Raw genomic sequence first — 15,245 nt, forward strand, 5'->3', positions numbered from 1 at the left:
TCAACGGCCATATTTTCAGAAACCTCAACGGCCATATTTTCAAAAATTAGAGCCGTTGGAACTCTAATCTATATAAGGAGGGTAGCCCCTCTCAGTTATTATTGAGTAAAAAATCAGAATGAAAAACCTTTTCAATGGAAAGTCCATCATCAATTGACAACATACTTCGAAGACGCAAGCGAACAACTACATCAATTGCAGCAATGGAAAAAGAAATACAAAAAAGGAACAAACAACCCAAAAAAATTAAACCATCGTTAGTGGCAACGAAGGAGGAGGAAGAGGAAATCAAGGCTAAGAAGTGAGGTCAAGAACAATTCCATCAAAGAGAAAGATTAAAACAAGTTGAGGAAGAGACCGAATGGATAAAAAATTATTACATTGTGAAAGATCTACCCAAAGAACATCAGGACGATCGTATATTTTGGATTATCGTTTCATTGGGTCCTTTTGTTGGTAAGTACAAGAAGCCACGCCACAATTATGAACCATCCCATGTTTCTTCAAGGGTGCACCGAGTACAACCGTATTCTTGCTAGGCACAGAGACGACAGGTTTGCGGCACAAGATACTTATTCCAAGTGGAGAGGAGAGTCGTTTCTACATTTCGAAGCCGCGTTGATTGTTGCATCTCGGACTGGGAAAAAAGAATAACATGTGATGTTTGAGTGCTGTAAATTCAAATTTTTAATATTAATCGGCGGTTTGATAAAATATGGAATTCCCGAATATGATTAATCGGATTGAAGTGTTATAATACTGTTGTTCCGATTACATAGTTTCAAAAAAAAAATTATAACCGTGCCTCGAAATACCCACCAAATCGGTAGATAGATATTTAAGAGTTCTACCGATTATAATATTCATAATCAAAACGTGTATCATTACCAACCGATTATAATATTCGGAATCAAAACGCGTATCAAAGAGCCCGATTCCTGCATTCGGGAGACAACATTGTATTTTTTGCGACCGATTAAATCATATATCTTCACAAAAAAGTTTCCAAAAAACTTGTACAAATTACATGTTCGAAAAAAAAACTATCAAACATCGTCATCATCCGAGGGGATCAATTCGAGTAACTCAGCGGGAAAGTTGTTGTCCATAACGCGATCCCAATCAATCATGTTGGACTCACATTGTTTCACCCAATCCTTGCAATGGTTCATCAAGAAGTAATCGTTCCACTTACTCAACGGAGGTAACGGACGATCTTTCTTTACTCTTAAACCGATAAAATGCATTTCATTCACAAATGCCATTACGATTCTTCTATCTTTAACCGACTCGTCGCAAGCCGTTCTTGTGGGTGCAAACGTCATGCTAAGTCCATACATAAGAGGAACAAAGAAATGTACCACGCAATTCAAAACGTCCGCTAGGAGATATCCAAATTTAGGCATTGTCATCCAATACTTGGATCCGATTGTCTTCAATCCCTTTCGGCATTTCACACGCGCAACTAAGTCTTTGAACTCTTGTTCTTTGTCGTATCTATCTCCTCGCCTCATCATCTCCATATAAAAACCCTTGTCCTTCACTAGTTGTACCGCCATCTTATTTCTTAAATACTGGCATTGGGTGACTTCTTCGATATCCGCCTCTCTAAAGTAACCCATTTGTTCCGTAGCAACGTGAAACCCACAATTTCCATCCCCATCAACCTCGTCGGTCGACAAAACAAATGGAATGATAAGTGGAGGGAGTTGTTCCAAATACTCTTTGTATATTGTATATGTGGATCGATTTGGTCTTCCATTAAGATCTCTAGGGCAACGAAGAGTACCTTTGTCCTCTTTTATAGTAAGAATTTCCATTGGTTGGGTTTGTTGCGAGGCGTTCATTTGCTCAACAACTTCTTCGACAACATTGGGTTAACTTACTTGAGAAGGCTCTGTAGAGATCTTTGGCCTTACTTGTCGGGTGGTTGGTCCACTTTGATCATTTATTGGACGACCTCTTTTCTTAGGTTCCGGCTCATCTTGAAATTCGGCTTCTGAACGCTCGTGCCTAGACAATATTCTTTTATTAGACAAATACTCCTTCAACTCTTTTCTTTGGATGGTCCTAGACACTTCTGTGTTCGGCCTACCGGTGTTCTTTTGCTTAATAGGTTCATCAACCTCCCTTAAACAAGGGTGAAGGGCTTCCTCCAAATTATGCATCAATATTTTCTTTTTGGTGCTTTGATGTAGCGTAACTCTCGGCTATTCGTGCACACAATTCCGACTCCAAAAAAGACGGACCATCAACTTTATACATTTTATACTCTTTACCTTTAATACCATCGGGCTTATAGAAGACAATCTTAAATGGGCATCCTATCTTCTTGGTATTGCTTCTGTATTTCCTATTCGTCTTCCGTACGTACTTACTATTCTTTCCCTCGTGACTCTTTCGCGTCCCACCTCGCTCACAAATCATTTCAAATCGAGTGTCACTAACATGATTATTTTGAACTACCACGCACATGTTATCTTTTGCCTTGTTCATAAGCCATTCCTTTGCCTCCTTCTTACTTCCAAATGTCTAAACGTGCATAAAACAAAACAAATCTAATAAGGATAACCATTTAACATATAAATTTTGAAAAAAAAAAGTAGTAATGAGTATACCAAATCGTTTGCATAGTATAGGGAAGTGTCGGGCCTCAAATAGAAATCATCAACAAACTCTTCAACGACCTGCATATGAAAGCAACAAATTATTATACAATAATCGGAGGTTATTAAATAAGTCAAACTGCCGAATATACTATATTCGGAATCCTATCGGTTACCCAAAACACCCGATTTATGCAAATGAATGTACACAGTTTACTGAGTGCAAAAAATGATATAATCGGAAGCTAAAATATATAGTAAAACAGCCGAATATAAATAACCGGGAGATAACTTTAATCGATAAACATCCGATTTTCAAGTTTTCGAAAATTTTCTTTTGAGGCCACTGTTATATTCGGCAGTCAAATAATGTTAAACTATTACCGATTGTAAAGGATAAGAATACTGAGTTTTGAAATTTTTTGAGGAATTCGTTTTTGGGGCCATTCGGGGATAAATAACTCTACATAACTACCGAATGTAGATTTTTTTGGAAAACCAGTTTGGGGTTTTTTTCTCATATTCGGCAGTAAACTACTATCTTGGAACTACCGAATATACATATTTGGTACTCTGTGTGTTATATTCGTAAGTTTATTCGAGAAATTATCTACCGAATCTGGGTAGTTCATGGCGTTCAATGCATGCAATAATCGGTTTTTCTTGTTTACAAAAGCACACAAACGCATGCAAATCGAGTATTTGAGTTTCTTAACACAATACCTGTGTTTTACATGCATCGTTAGCTTCAATATCAGGCGATTCTCCATTTTCTTCCATGAAAGGGTCGTCTAGGTTTTCCTCTCCACAAAAGTTTGGATCATTCAACATATATCCCAAATCGTCTTCGCCATGATTCTCACCTTCTTCTTCATATCCATTCATTTTTGTAGTCATAAAATGGGTTTTCCCTTTTTTCCTTCACCTTCTTCTCTATAACTCTAACAACTCAAAAATAAAAAAGAAATGGAAAAAATGAAACAGAAATCATTCTAATACTGCACCGACTACAATCGGAAGTCTGGGTAATATTTTGGCTTCCGATTGAAATCGGAGGATAAAAATGTTATCATATCCTCCGAATATATAAAGGTAATTTTACCATTACGAATTACACGAGATAAGGATTGACTACATTTTCCCTTTGGGTGATCTTTTTTGTTTTATTGTTAATCTCTAAATCCTTTTGAGTCGCTCCTAGAAACGCGAGGATATTCTTGGCACTTCCACGGCTCAACCTCTTGCATTGCAAATTGCAATGTCAAATCCAGTAATGAGTTCTAATAAACATGACGTGGGATCTGTAAAGTGATGTAAAGGCATGACCTATCTCTCTCTCTCCGTACAGGAGAGTGTAAAAATAGAAAACTGAGCAGTTTTTTATTAGTTTTCATTTATACTTATCAGTTTCCCTTATTTACGGCATTAAAATCTTTTTTCTACTTCTTGGGAAGTCTCCATCCTTCTTTACTTCCAGTCGTTCCAAAATCCCTTCCTTTTACTGACTTATAGAATTTTTGTGTTTCCCTGTACGTGCTAATCCTTTTAGCTTCCTTTGAGGGAAAGGAATTTAAGATTCCAAAAGACAAGAAAGAGACTATCCGTGTGGGTTCCCAAGAACATGAACCAGGAATAACTTTAAACCACTTTTTTGAACTTAAGAATTCAAAGTATCTCCATTTGTTTATTTATTTAAGAAGTTCTACTGTGTACAGTGATCATCATCACAGTCAGAAATTGAAAGAAAAAAGAGATTAATCCAAGTTATCAATGGGAGAAAAAAATAATGTGGTGATCGTTATAAGCGACGATGAGGAAGAAGAAGATAATGCAGCAGCAGAGCCTATAACTAAGCATCGGAGGGTATTAAATCCCGAGCCCCATCTCCAGTCCGATTGTGGAGTTGATGAAAATCCTCAGTCTTTTGCTAGAAAGTAAGTTCCTTTGATTTAATCATGTTGGATTGGATTTTTCTGTTTCCTTTTTTGAATTTGAATTTGATATTTTCAATGTCTTTTTGGTGAAAATTGATTTTAATTGTGGTGATATGATGCAGTTATCAATTAGAAGCACTAGAGAAAGCAATGAGGGAGAACACGATTGTATTTCTAGAGACTGGTTCAGGGAAAACTTTGATTGCGATTATGTTGCTCCGCAATTACGCTTACCTTCTCGGGAAACGGTTATCATCGTCGTCTCAACATCACTATATCTCTGTGTTCTTAGTCCCTACAGTTGTATTGGTCACACAAGTACACACCTCTATCCTTTCTATTTGTTTGTTCTTTATGTGTGTTATTGTTGCATTTGATTTATATGTATGTATTACTCAAATGTGCAGCAAGCAAGGGCAGTGGAGCGGCACACTGACTTGAAAGTGGGTAAACTCTGGGGAGACTTGGGGGTGGATTTCTGGGACGCTGCCACTTGGGAGAAAGAGATTCAGAAACATGAGGTGACGATTATGATGGTTTTATAACAAACAAAAGAAATTTCGATTTTCATAATTTTACATTTTGTATCCTAGAGTGAAAACCATTTGGGATTTGGTTTTTGGGTTGCAGTTGCTTGTGATGACACCCCAGATTTTACTGGATGCTCTGCGACATAGCTTTCTGAAGCTAGATATGATAAAGCTATTGATATTCGATGAATGTCATCACGCAAGAGGGAAACATGCCTATGCTTGCATCATGACTGTAAGTAGTATAGTAGTTCTACGGTAGTATACAAGGCTCGTTATTGTGGTTTTCATAGACATATCTCATCAATGAGAATAGATGTTATGTTATACTGCCTTGAGGATTCCAAATTTTTGAACAAGTTTGGTGATATGTCATTTACTGAATTTTCAGGAATTCTACCATCCGCTTTTGCGTACACAGTCCAATCTGGTTCCTAGAATTTTTGGAATGACTGCCTCCCTGATTAATTCCAAAGGTAACCCAATATAATTGTAGCTTTCTTGAATTGTGGAGTTTCGGTTTGCCATCAATATTATGGTTTTCAAATTGCTGTTTATGTTACTCTTCTCACATTCTTTTTCTGAAATCGTTGGTATTACTAAAATTTGAATTCAAGAAATGAACTTATGCATTGTTAAATGAAAAGTAAGAGTGGATATTTATATGGCATCTTTGCTTTATTGGGACGATTACTACACTGAAAATGCATAGTTTAGGATGATGTTTTTCTGTTTTGCTTTCAGGCTCAAGCTCCATTAACTATGGGAAACAAATACTTGAACTCGAGCGTCTTATGAACTCAAAGGTATGTTCTCTATCTTCTTTTGCTTGATCTTAGTAACTTTATTACCCTTTATTAATAAAAAGGATTTAGATTTTAGAGTCATTTTGCTTTTAAACACGTCATTAGCCTAGTGTGTTATCACTGGTCATTTGGAGATTTTGCTTAAGTTGTATGTACCATACAATATCTGGGATACTTGTAGACGTACTTAAACAATCATTGTTAATTTTGGCTGAAGGTTTACACTGTTTCTCATGAGTCCGACTTAGCTGCGTATGTACCATTTGCTACTACAAAACTGAGGTTTTATGAACATGTGGATATGCCATATGCTTTGTCTTTCACACTTGCCGGTAGCTTGGAGCAAGCTAAGTTCAAGGTATATTTCTCCTTCATGAAAGGGACTCATTTCTCTTAGCTACGCCTTTGAATGCACTGTCTAACCTCTATTTCTATTTGTAGATTGTAAATTCTTTGAAACAATTACAACTTGACGAGAAAGCGGAAGAGTCTGCGTTAAAGAAGGTTTCAAAATTATTTGGAACTTTCAAGTACTGTTTAACAGATCTTGGTGTTTGGCTGGCTCACAAGGTCTATCATACATGTACTAGACATCTAACTAACCCAATTTGTTGATTTCGATTGGGAATGCTAAGATAATGTTCTTGTGATCTTGCAGGCTGCTGATTCACTGTCTTGTGTAGAAACTAATCATTTTTTCTGGGGGGATAACACAGATGGGAACGTTGAGAGGGTCATGAGAACTTTCAGTGGAGATGTGTTTCAGGCCTTTTCTCCCTACGTGCTATCTGGTGCATCTTTGTCTTGAATACACGTTTATAAAAAAATTTGGGCTTTTTTCTTTCTTGTTCTTTGTATTTTTGCTTTTGCTGCTTTTCTTAGGTATTATTGTCTCTGGCTATGCTGTTGCTACTTCTTTGTATGTTCCTAATGCCTATTTCTGATAACTTTTTTGATCTGGTCCAGATAGGCATATTGGTGATAGTCTGACTGAAGATATGGATGCTGGCCTGTTGTCTGCTAAAGTTAAATGTCTTATTGAATCACTAACTGCGTACAGGTTTGGATATCCTTAACCTATGAAATATATATTTGTAAGCTGTTCTCGTAGTTCTTAGGACTGCAAAAAGTCTACAATCGTATGCTATGCCTTTTCCAATGAAGCAGCTTGTGGTTCCAAATGTTTTTTTGGAGTTTCTATATAGTTTATGAAAACATACATGTAGGAGATGCATGCACTCCTGTTGCTAGTAGTGTTGGTATCAGATTAACTATGAGCATAACTATTCTCTCTTGTTTTTTGTCTTCCATCAGACACATTAAAGCATTAAGATGCATTATATTCGTAGAGAGGGTCATAACATCCATAGTTCTTCAGTCTCTACTGAACGAAGTGTCAGAACTGAGTTGCTGGAAAACAACTTACATGGCTGGGAATCAGTCAGGGTTGCAAATACAGAGTAGAAAAAAACAGAATGAAATCATCGATGATTTCCATAAAGGCATTGTAGGTTTTATTGTTATTCTTTGTTGTTGTTTTTCTATAATTATATTTTTTAGAGCGTGAAAACATCTATGCGTATACAGGTGAACATTATTGTTGCCACTCAGATACTTGAGGAGGGTCTAGATGTTCAGAGCTGCAACTTGGTCATAAGATTTGACCCATCAGCAACCATTTGCAGCTTCATACAGTCACGTGGGCGTGCAAGAAAGCATGGGTCAGATTACCTATTAATTCTGAAGAGGTCCCTCTCTCTCTCTCTCTCTCTCTCTCTCCCTCTCTCTCTATCTCTCTCTCTCTCCCTCTCTCTCTATCTCTCCCTCTCCATGAAACACTACAAACAAGAGAACTGTGGTTACTTGATTTTTGTAATTCAGTCTTCTTTCTGTGTTTCTTCTTTTGTTGCAGTGGGGACGCTACGACCCTTTCTAAAGTTAAAAACCATCTAGCAAGTGGAGAAATTATGAGAGAGGAGTCTCTACGCTATGCTTCCTTGCCATGTGCACCTTATGAACATGAAATGGACGACAATGATTTTTACCGTGTTGAAAAAACTGGAGCAGTTGTTAATCTGAACTCTAGTGTTGCATTGATATACTATTATTGCGCCCACCTGCCTTCAGATGGGTTGGTTCTCAAACTTAATATTTTCTGAGGTTTTCATGCAGTTATAGATTTCCCTGTGTTATCAAGGATTTTGTTTTCAGGTTTGACCGGTTAACTTCGTTCATCTTGCTATAGGTACTTTAGACCGGCTCCCAGGTTCTTTTTCGACCAGGAAGTATATTACACACTACATCTTCCAATGAGTTGCCCAATACAAACGGTTTCTGTTCAAGGTCAAAAAAATATGGTAAAAAAAATTTTGTGCCTTGAAGCATGCAGGAAGCTTCATAACATTGGGGCTCTTACTGATAACCTTTTACCAGAGTCAGTTGTGGAGGAAGCTGAAGCTCAAGAATTTGGTGAGTTTTCTTTTATTACCGCCGAAGATACGAAGAAGTTATATCAAAAATTTAAAGGTCTTCATTTTGCTTGCTTTGCAGGATCTGTACCTTACGAGGATAAGGTAGTTGATTATTTTCCCGCACAATTGGTCAGTCATTGTGAATCCTCTTCTAAGGAGTTATATCATTTTTATTCAATTGGCTTAAAGCAAAATTTTGAATATGATGTTCCCTTGAGAGATATTATTCTCCTCATGAAGTGCGATTCTAAATTTGATTTTGAGGATTTAGATTTTCAATTAGCTGTTAGTAGGGGTTTCGTCGGAGTGAAAATAGTGCACTCTGGTACTATTTATCTCACCTCAATTCAGGTAACTCAGATTTCTTTCCTCTTCATAGATTATTTGCTCATAATCTTACAAGCATTGGAAAATGATAGTAGCTGGGAAATGTTTCTCTTTCCTTGTTTTTGTTACTTGCCACCAGGTTCTTATGGCTAAAAAGTTCCAGCTCACTCTACTTAGGATTCTTTTGGATCACAATTTGGAAAAATTGAAAGATGTACTGGACAAAAAGGGTACCAACCCAGTGATTCACTATTTACTTCTGCCATCAGTTGATTGTGGTCAGAAAGAATCTCCGTCAATTGATTGGGATTGTGTTAGATCTTCCTTTTTCCAATCCCCACTCGTTCCGTGGAGTGGAAATGCTCAGGGTGATATCAGCAAACTGCACAGTTGCTCTGCTAATGGTTGTGTTTGTTGTTTGCATACAAAGGATGGTATTGTTAGCAGATCCATTCTAGAGAAATCTTTAGTATTTACTCCCCACAATGGGAAAATACGGCATTACAGGTATCTTGGATGACATGGATGGAAACTCTGTTATGGATAAGCGGCAGGTTGAAACTCTTACATACAAGAAGCATTTCAAAACTCAGTGAGTGTGGATAGGTTCTTGTGCCAGATTCAAGTTAATGTTTGCTATCTTTATTGCCCCTATTGCTGGTGACTTATACACTGATCATGATTTTTACCAAATGCAGGTATGGTGTCAACTTGTGTTATGCTAAGGAACCCTTACTCCGTGGGAGACAGATTTTTACAGTACATAATTGGCTTCTAAGGCATAAACAATTCAAGGAGAAAGGTTTTTATACACTTATCCTCCACCAACCAATTCATTAAGCCTCTTTACAAATAAGTTGCCCTTGTGGCGCCTTCAGAAAGCTGGCTTCTGCAACTTTTAGATCAGTATAGCTTGTACGATGGTACAGTAAAGTAGAAAGTCTGATCAGCTTTGATGGGTCATTTCTCTGCTTATTTGTGTGCATGCTTTTTATTTTAGATACACTGGACTTTGTCAGGAGGCACTATTTTTGTTCTTCTGCGTTTTTGGTATTATGTGCGTAAATCTCGCTTTCCTTCTTACCCAGTTAAGCATATGTTCGTGTGTTCCCCTCTCTTGCAGAAATCAGTAAAGCTTGGGTTGAATTGCCACCTGAGCTTTGTGCCATTATCATGTCCCCAATGACCATCAGTACCCTGTATGCGTTCTCCTTGGTTCCTTCCATTATGCATCGTGTCGAATCTATACTTCTTGCTCTTAGCCTGAAAAAGATACACTTGGATCACTTCCCAAATCAGTATGTTGTTCCAACCATGAAGGTAATTTGTTTTCTGATACTTCCAAAGTACTTAAGCCTTAGTTTTGTTACCGTAAGAATCATCTGTTGTAGACCTCTTGTGGGTATTTTTCTTTTCAATGAAATTATGTTGCACGATGATAGGTTCTGGAAGCAATTACAACAAAGAAGTGTCAGGAGGAATTTTCTCTGGAATCACTAGAGACTCTAGGAGACTCCTTTCTCAAGTACGCTGTCAGTCGACACTTGTTCAGATCAAATAAGAATCAACATGAAGGACTTCTCACCATGAAGAAAGGAAGAATGATATCCAATGAAGTCCTTTGCATGCTGGGATGTGACCGTAAACTTCAGGTAGTAAAAGGATTTCTGATTGTAAAATATTTTCTACTGCTGCTTTTACTTACACATTTTATTTATTTAGGGATTTATTCGCAGCGAATGTTTCAATCCAAAGGAGTGGGCAATTCCCGATGAGGCTACTAGCTGTATTACGTTGGATGAAACTGTTATTTTTCAGAAAAGATATACATCAAGGGAACTAGGTATATAAAGAGTAAAGTAGTTGCTGATGTCGTTGAAGCACTAATTGGAGTATATCTCAGCTCATGTGGTGAGACAGCAGCTTTACAGTTTATAGATTGGCTGGGGTTGAAGGTTGCTTTCTTTAGCGAGCATGATCAGTTTCAAAATGTGATGACAACACCGTTGATTCACCCAGAGAGGCATGTTAATATCAGCCATCTCGAATCTCTTTTGAATTACTCGTTTAAAGACCCTTCTTTATTGGTCGAAGCACTAACACATGGTTCATACCATCTCTCGGACGTTCCTAGATGCTATCAGGTAACTGTGAACAACTAGGAATATCAGCCAGTTATCTTCTAAATATTTGCTCTTCATATTATTAGAAATGATATTTGCTTCATTTTACTAATGCTTTATTCTGTCTTTTTTAATTTTTTTTTCCTGTTTTCATCCAGCGTCTAGAATTCCTTGGCGATGCTGTTTTGGATTATCTGATCACTGTATACATGTACGATCAATATCCTGGAATGTCTCCAGGATTATTAACTGACCTTAGATCGGCATCAGTGAACAATGACTGTTATGCACATGCAGCAGTAAAGGCTGGGTTGCATAAGCATATTCTGCACACATCCTCGAAGCTTCACAAACAAATAGGAATGTTTGTCTGCAGTTATGATCAATCATCATCAGAGTCAACTTTTGGATGGGGTTCGGAGGGTGATTTACCGAAGGTATGATGTTGTTCATATTTTAGATCATTTTGTTCAGTCATCATATTTTCTTACACCTGCTTTTTACCAAACAGGTGCTTGGAGATATTATCGAATCCTTGGCAGGGGCAATTCTGGTCGACTCCGACTACGACAAGGATGTCGTATGGGCAAGCATAAGGCACTTACTAGAACCTCTGGTTACGCCAGAGACAGTGAAGCTGCATCCAGTGAGGGAGCTACAGGAATTGTGCCAAAGAAATAATTTTGTCTGTGAACGTAGTGTATCATTTGACAAGGGCATTGCTTCTCTTACTATACAAGTGAAAGGAGAAAAAATATCATACTGCCATACCTGCACAGGTGCAAATAAGAAGATGGCGAAAAAACTGGCTTCCAAAGCTGTGCTGGACTACTTGAAAGGCCGATCAACTCCAGTTGTTGTACGGTAACATCCAACTTCCATTGTAAATGAACTTCCAGTGTAAATGACTTATATTTATAGATTATTCATTTCAACATTTAACACCAAAATTCTTGCAAACTAAAAAAGAAAATAAAAAAACTAGTAAAACTGTCATTCTATGTGATGGAAGAACAGCAAATCATGGTCAGCTATAAGACGATATAACTGATCAATGTTGGGAAGAACAGGACGTGCCAAAATACCTTGAACAAAACCATCATATTCATGACCTAATCCTCCAAGCGCACAGCGGACCAAATCACCATCAGAAACTGAATGACCAAGAAACCATAAGACATTCCTTATCCTGAAGATTGGGTGAAAGTATTTATCCACTGAAAGACCATCTTTGCGTAGTGTTAGAAGTCGGTGCCGAAGCTCCGGAACCTTGCCAGAATGCTCATCAAAATACGATTTCTCAAAATGAGTCCAAACTTCTCTACAAGTTTTTAATCCATTGATTTGATTCAAAATTGGTTCTGCGCATTTGAGCAAGTATATGCTGATCAGTTTTAACCCATTCTTCATATTCAGGATTTGGGATTAACATGTTTGTGATTGGATCTAGGGTTTCAGTTGCAGGAATTGGTACCTTTATATCAACGATGTGGCGCAGGCTTTGACATTCCAAGATTAATCCTACATCACATCTCCAAACAAGATAGTTATTCTCATCGAGTTGTTGGGGAATCATGTTAATCATATCCGTTAGGGTCCAGTCGAGTGGACCCTTAATTGATTCTGCTGCTGCTGAAGAAGAAGCCATGGATTTGGGAAAGAAGAATCTGATACCAATTTGTTTGTTCCCGCAGTCGTCACGTAAGTAAAGCCCGGGCTGATGCCAAATACTTCTGGGATCACCAAACCTAACAGGGCAAACGAGTCATCAAAATGTTCCCCAATACAGCCCATAGTCGTGGTATTTAAGGGTGGAGAAATACAAACACGGTAAAAAAAAAAAATTAAAGGAAAGGGAAGGAAAACTCTTACCGACACGCGTCAAGTTTTTCTGAAATAAGAGAAAATAATTATAATGGTAAATTCTCAGGAAAATATTTTAATCTAGCATCTAAACTGTTAATTTTGTTAGATATGACATCATCTAACCAGGGAACTTTAACTATGGTTAACGGAGTATTTTGACTTTTTCTTGCCTCAAATCTTCACCACTTTCATTTGCATATTTTTTATTCCATCAAATTTTATATTTTTTTGAGATATATCATACTGTGTGATGTTGCTATCGAAAATTCACATCATATCCAGGTAACGATGCAACTTTTAGAAAAAAATTGTTGAGACTTTTATGTTTACGAATTTGTACTCCAATTCAATTGGAAAGTCCAATTAATAAATTATCTAGTTGGTTTTGATATCTTTGCACAAATTCATGTTGCTTGATTACTGTGTAAGATTCAAACCTATATGAAGTTAAAAGGTCCATTTCTAGCTTTTTCTTTGAAGCTTTGTGTTCTTGTTGTTAATGGAGATATATGAATGCTAATTAATGAACTACAATTATCTGTTTTATCGCTTGAAGGTTTGAAGCAAAATTTTCTTTAAATATATGGATTTCGACTGAATAGGATCAAGTGTCGACTGATTGTGTAACAGTATTAAGGTACTGATCAATTTAATGAAACAATGTATGGATTTTGACAGAATTTTAAAGGAAAAGCAATAAATTCACGCCGCAAACAATACCATGACCAGTCACCACTGCAAACATTCTGATCATCACATCGGCGGTAGTGGTTCATCAAACTTGTTTGATTTTGTCTTGCTTTTACTGAGAACTTGTTTGATTTTACCAATAGTATAAAATTTTCACTTAACTTGCAATCTTTTGATAGAAGGTAAGCTTTTTCAGTAATTTTTCTTGGGATATACTAGTTATTAAAATTATCGAGAACTTTTAGATAATGATATAATTTATTGTCCATTTCACAAAACCTACTTTGCCATTAATTGCATTCGCCGCACTGACACAATCCCCTTCTATTTGGAGGTTGATGACTTGATGCTCCAGAGTCTGTTTGATTTCCTCCAAAGCAGCAAGTGCTTCTGCCTTTTCTACATCTTGAGCTGTAGGATTTGGCATAAGAAAAGAGAGAGAGAGCAGAGAGGATACGAAAAGGAAAAACTCAATGAATTACATTGTATATCCCACGGTTCATTGATTTACAAGAAGTGCCTTTATATAAGCGCTAACAGATTCAACTAGATTCCATAGCAATACTTCTCACGTAAAGCATTTCCCATAAAGACTAGGAATTTTAATAGAAGACTAGTACTAATAGCTTAAACAATATATGACCAAGGCATACACACATCACACGACGACAACAACTTTGCGAACAACTATATATGTGAATACAACTCACATACTGAGAACTTGTGATTTTAAGGCTAGGCAGTGACTGGTATCTTTTCCAGCGGGAGCTATCAGCTATGTATGGACCGGTAAGCTATGCACGTTCTAACTCGCACTATGCCTCTAAAACTTTTCCTTTTTACGCGTGAATAGTATTCTTGTTTTTTTTTTTGTTTACTCTACCGGACCACCACTGCTCTCTCCGTGTAAGAAGTGATCTAGGAAGTGCGAGAATTTTGAAGTTGAGTTGTGGTCCTTGTGGATTTTCCTTTTAAGTTGGCTTTTTTACTTTTCATGTAAAAGAGAGAGACTTTAGTGGGCTCAACTCAATAGTTGATTTATTTGTTCTACTCTTCTCAAGGTGTGTCGAAGGGGTCAGCATGGCCCGATATGGACCGGTTTTCACCTCATCCGCATCCAATCCAATTCACTAGGGACTTTAATCCAATCCAATATCCATCGGATTTACATCCGGTGGATGGACATGTGAACGGATTGGATGCAGATAAATCCAATGGATTTGTTTTTAATAAAAACTTTAAATTAGAAGAAAACTTTGAAAGGGAATTTGAATACAATGACTAATTAAGAAAAGAAAAAAGATACACTAGAATTTGCATCTCAAGCCAAGCCATAAATGTTTGATGGAAGAAAACTAATCATAAGATATGTTTGTTATATGCACAGTTGACTGTTAAAAATACTAAATTATCCCCATATTTTATAGAAATATCATAAATATCTTTAATCTAATGGTACGGATAACCAACGGATTTTTAAGATTGCATCTTTATTTAAAAAGATTTTGGTAATTTCATAAACGAACATATTTATGATAATATGTTCACATTGGATTGAACATATATATGCAATAAACACCTAAATTTTGTTTTGTCTAATTCCAACCAATATCCAACTGTATTACTGAAATTCTTCTTGGACAACTCAATATTATCTAGAACTTATGTTTTCAATCAGAAATGACTTGAAATAACGGTAGAGAAATCAAAACAAGTCAAGTCATGTATTACTAACCGCAAGTGGGAGGATGATGTCATCGTTGATGTCGATACGTCTTCGGATTCTTCAGGTATTCAGAGTAATACTTATATGGGTCATCATTTCTAGACTTCCTAGTCTAACCTAACGAAGTTGACTCTAGTAATATAATCAAGCGACTTATGAGTTTTGA

At 37.0% G+C, this 15,245-nt stretch overlaps 1 protein-coding gene and 1 pseudogene across 1 annotated transcript; one reads left to right on the forward strand and one right to left on the reverse strand.

The window, feature by feature from the left end:
- Window positions 1-4,093: 4,093 nt before the first annotated feature.
- Window positions 4,094-13,209, forward strand: LOC113340884 (annotated as a pseudogene).
- LOC113340885 lies at window positions 11,628-12,266 on the reverse strand. The gene is made up of 2 exons (XM_026585936.1): window positions 11,883-12,266; window positions 11,628-11,757 (listed from the first exon to the last, which is right to left on the reverse strand). The coding sequence occupies exons 1-2, from the start codon at window positions 12,205-12,207 to the stop codon at window positions 11,729-11,731; spliced, it is 354 nt and encodes a 117-aa protein (XP_026441721.1). The 5' UTR covers window positions 12,208-12,266; the 3' UTR covers window positions 11,628-11,728.
- Window positions 13,210-15,245: the final 2,036 nt, after the last annotated feature.

The sequence above is a fragment of the Papaver somniferum genome, unplaced genomic scaffold (assembly GCF_003573695.1).
Source record: "Papaver somniferum cultivar HN1 unplaced genomic scaffold, ASM357369v1 unplaced-scaffold_24, whole genome shotgun sequence".
Lineage (NCBI taxonomy): Eukaryota > Viridiplantae > Streptophyta > Magnoliopsida > Ranunculales > Papaveraceae > Papaver > Papaver somniferum.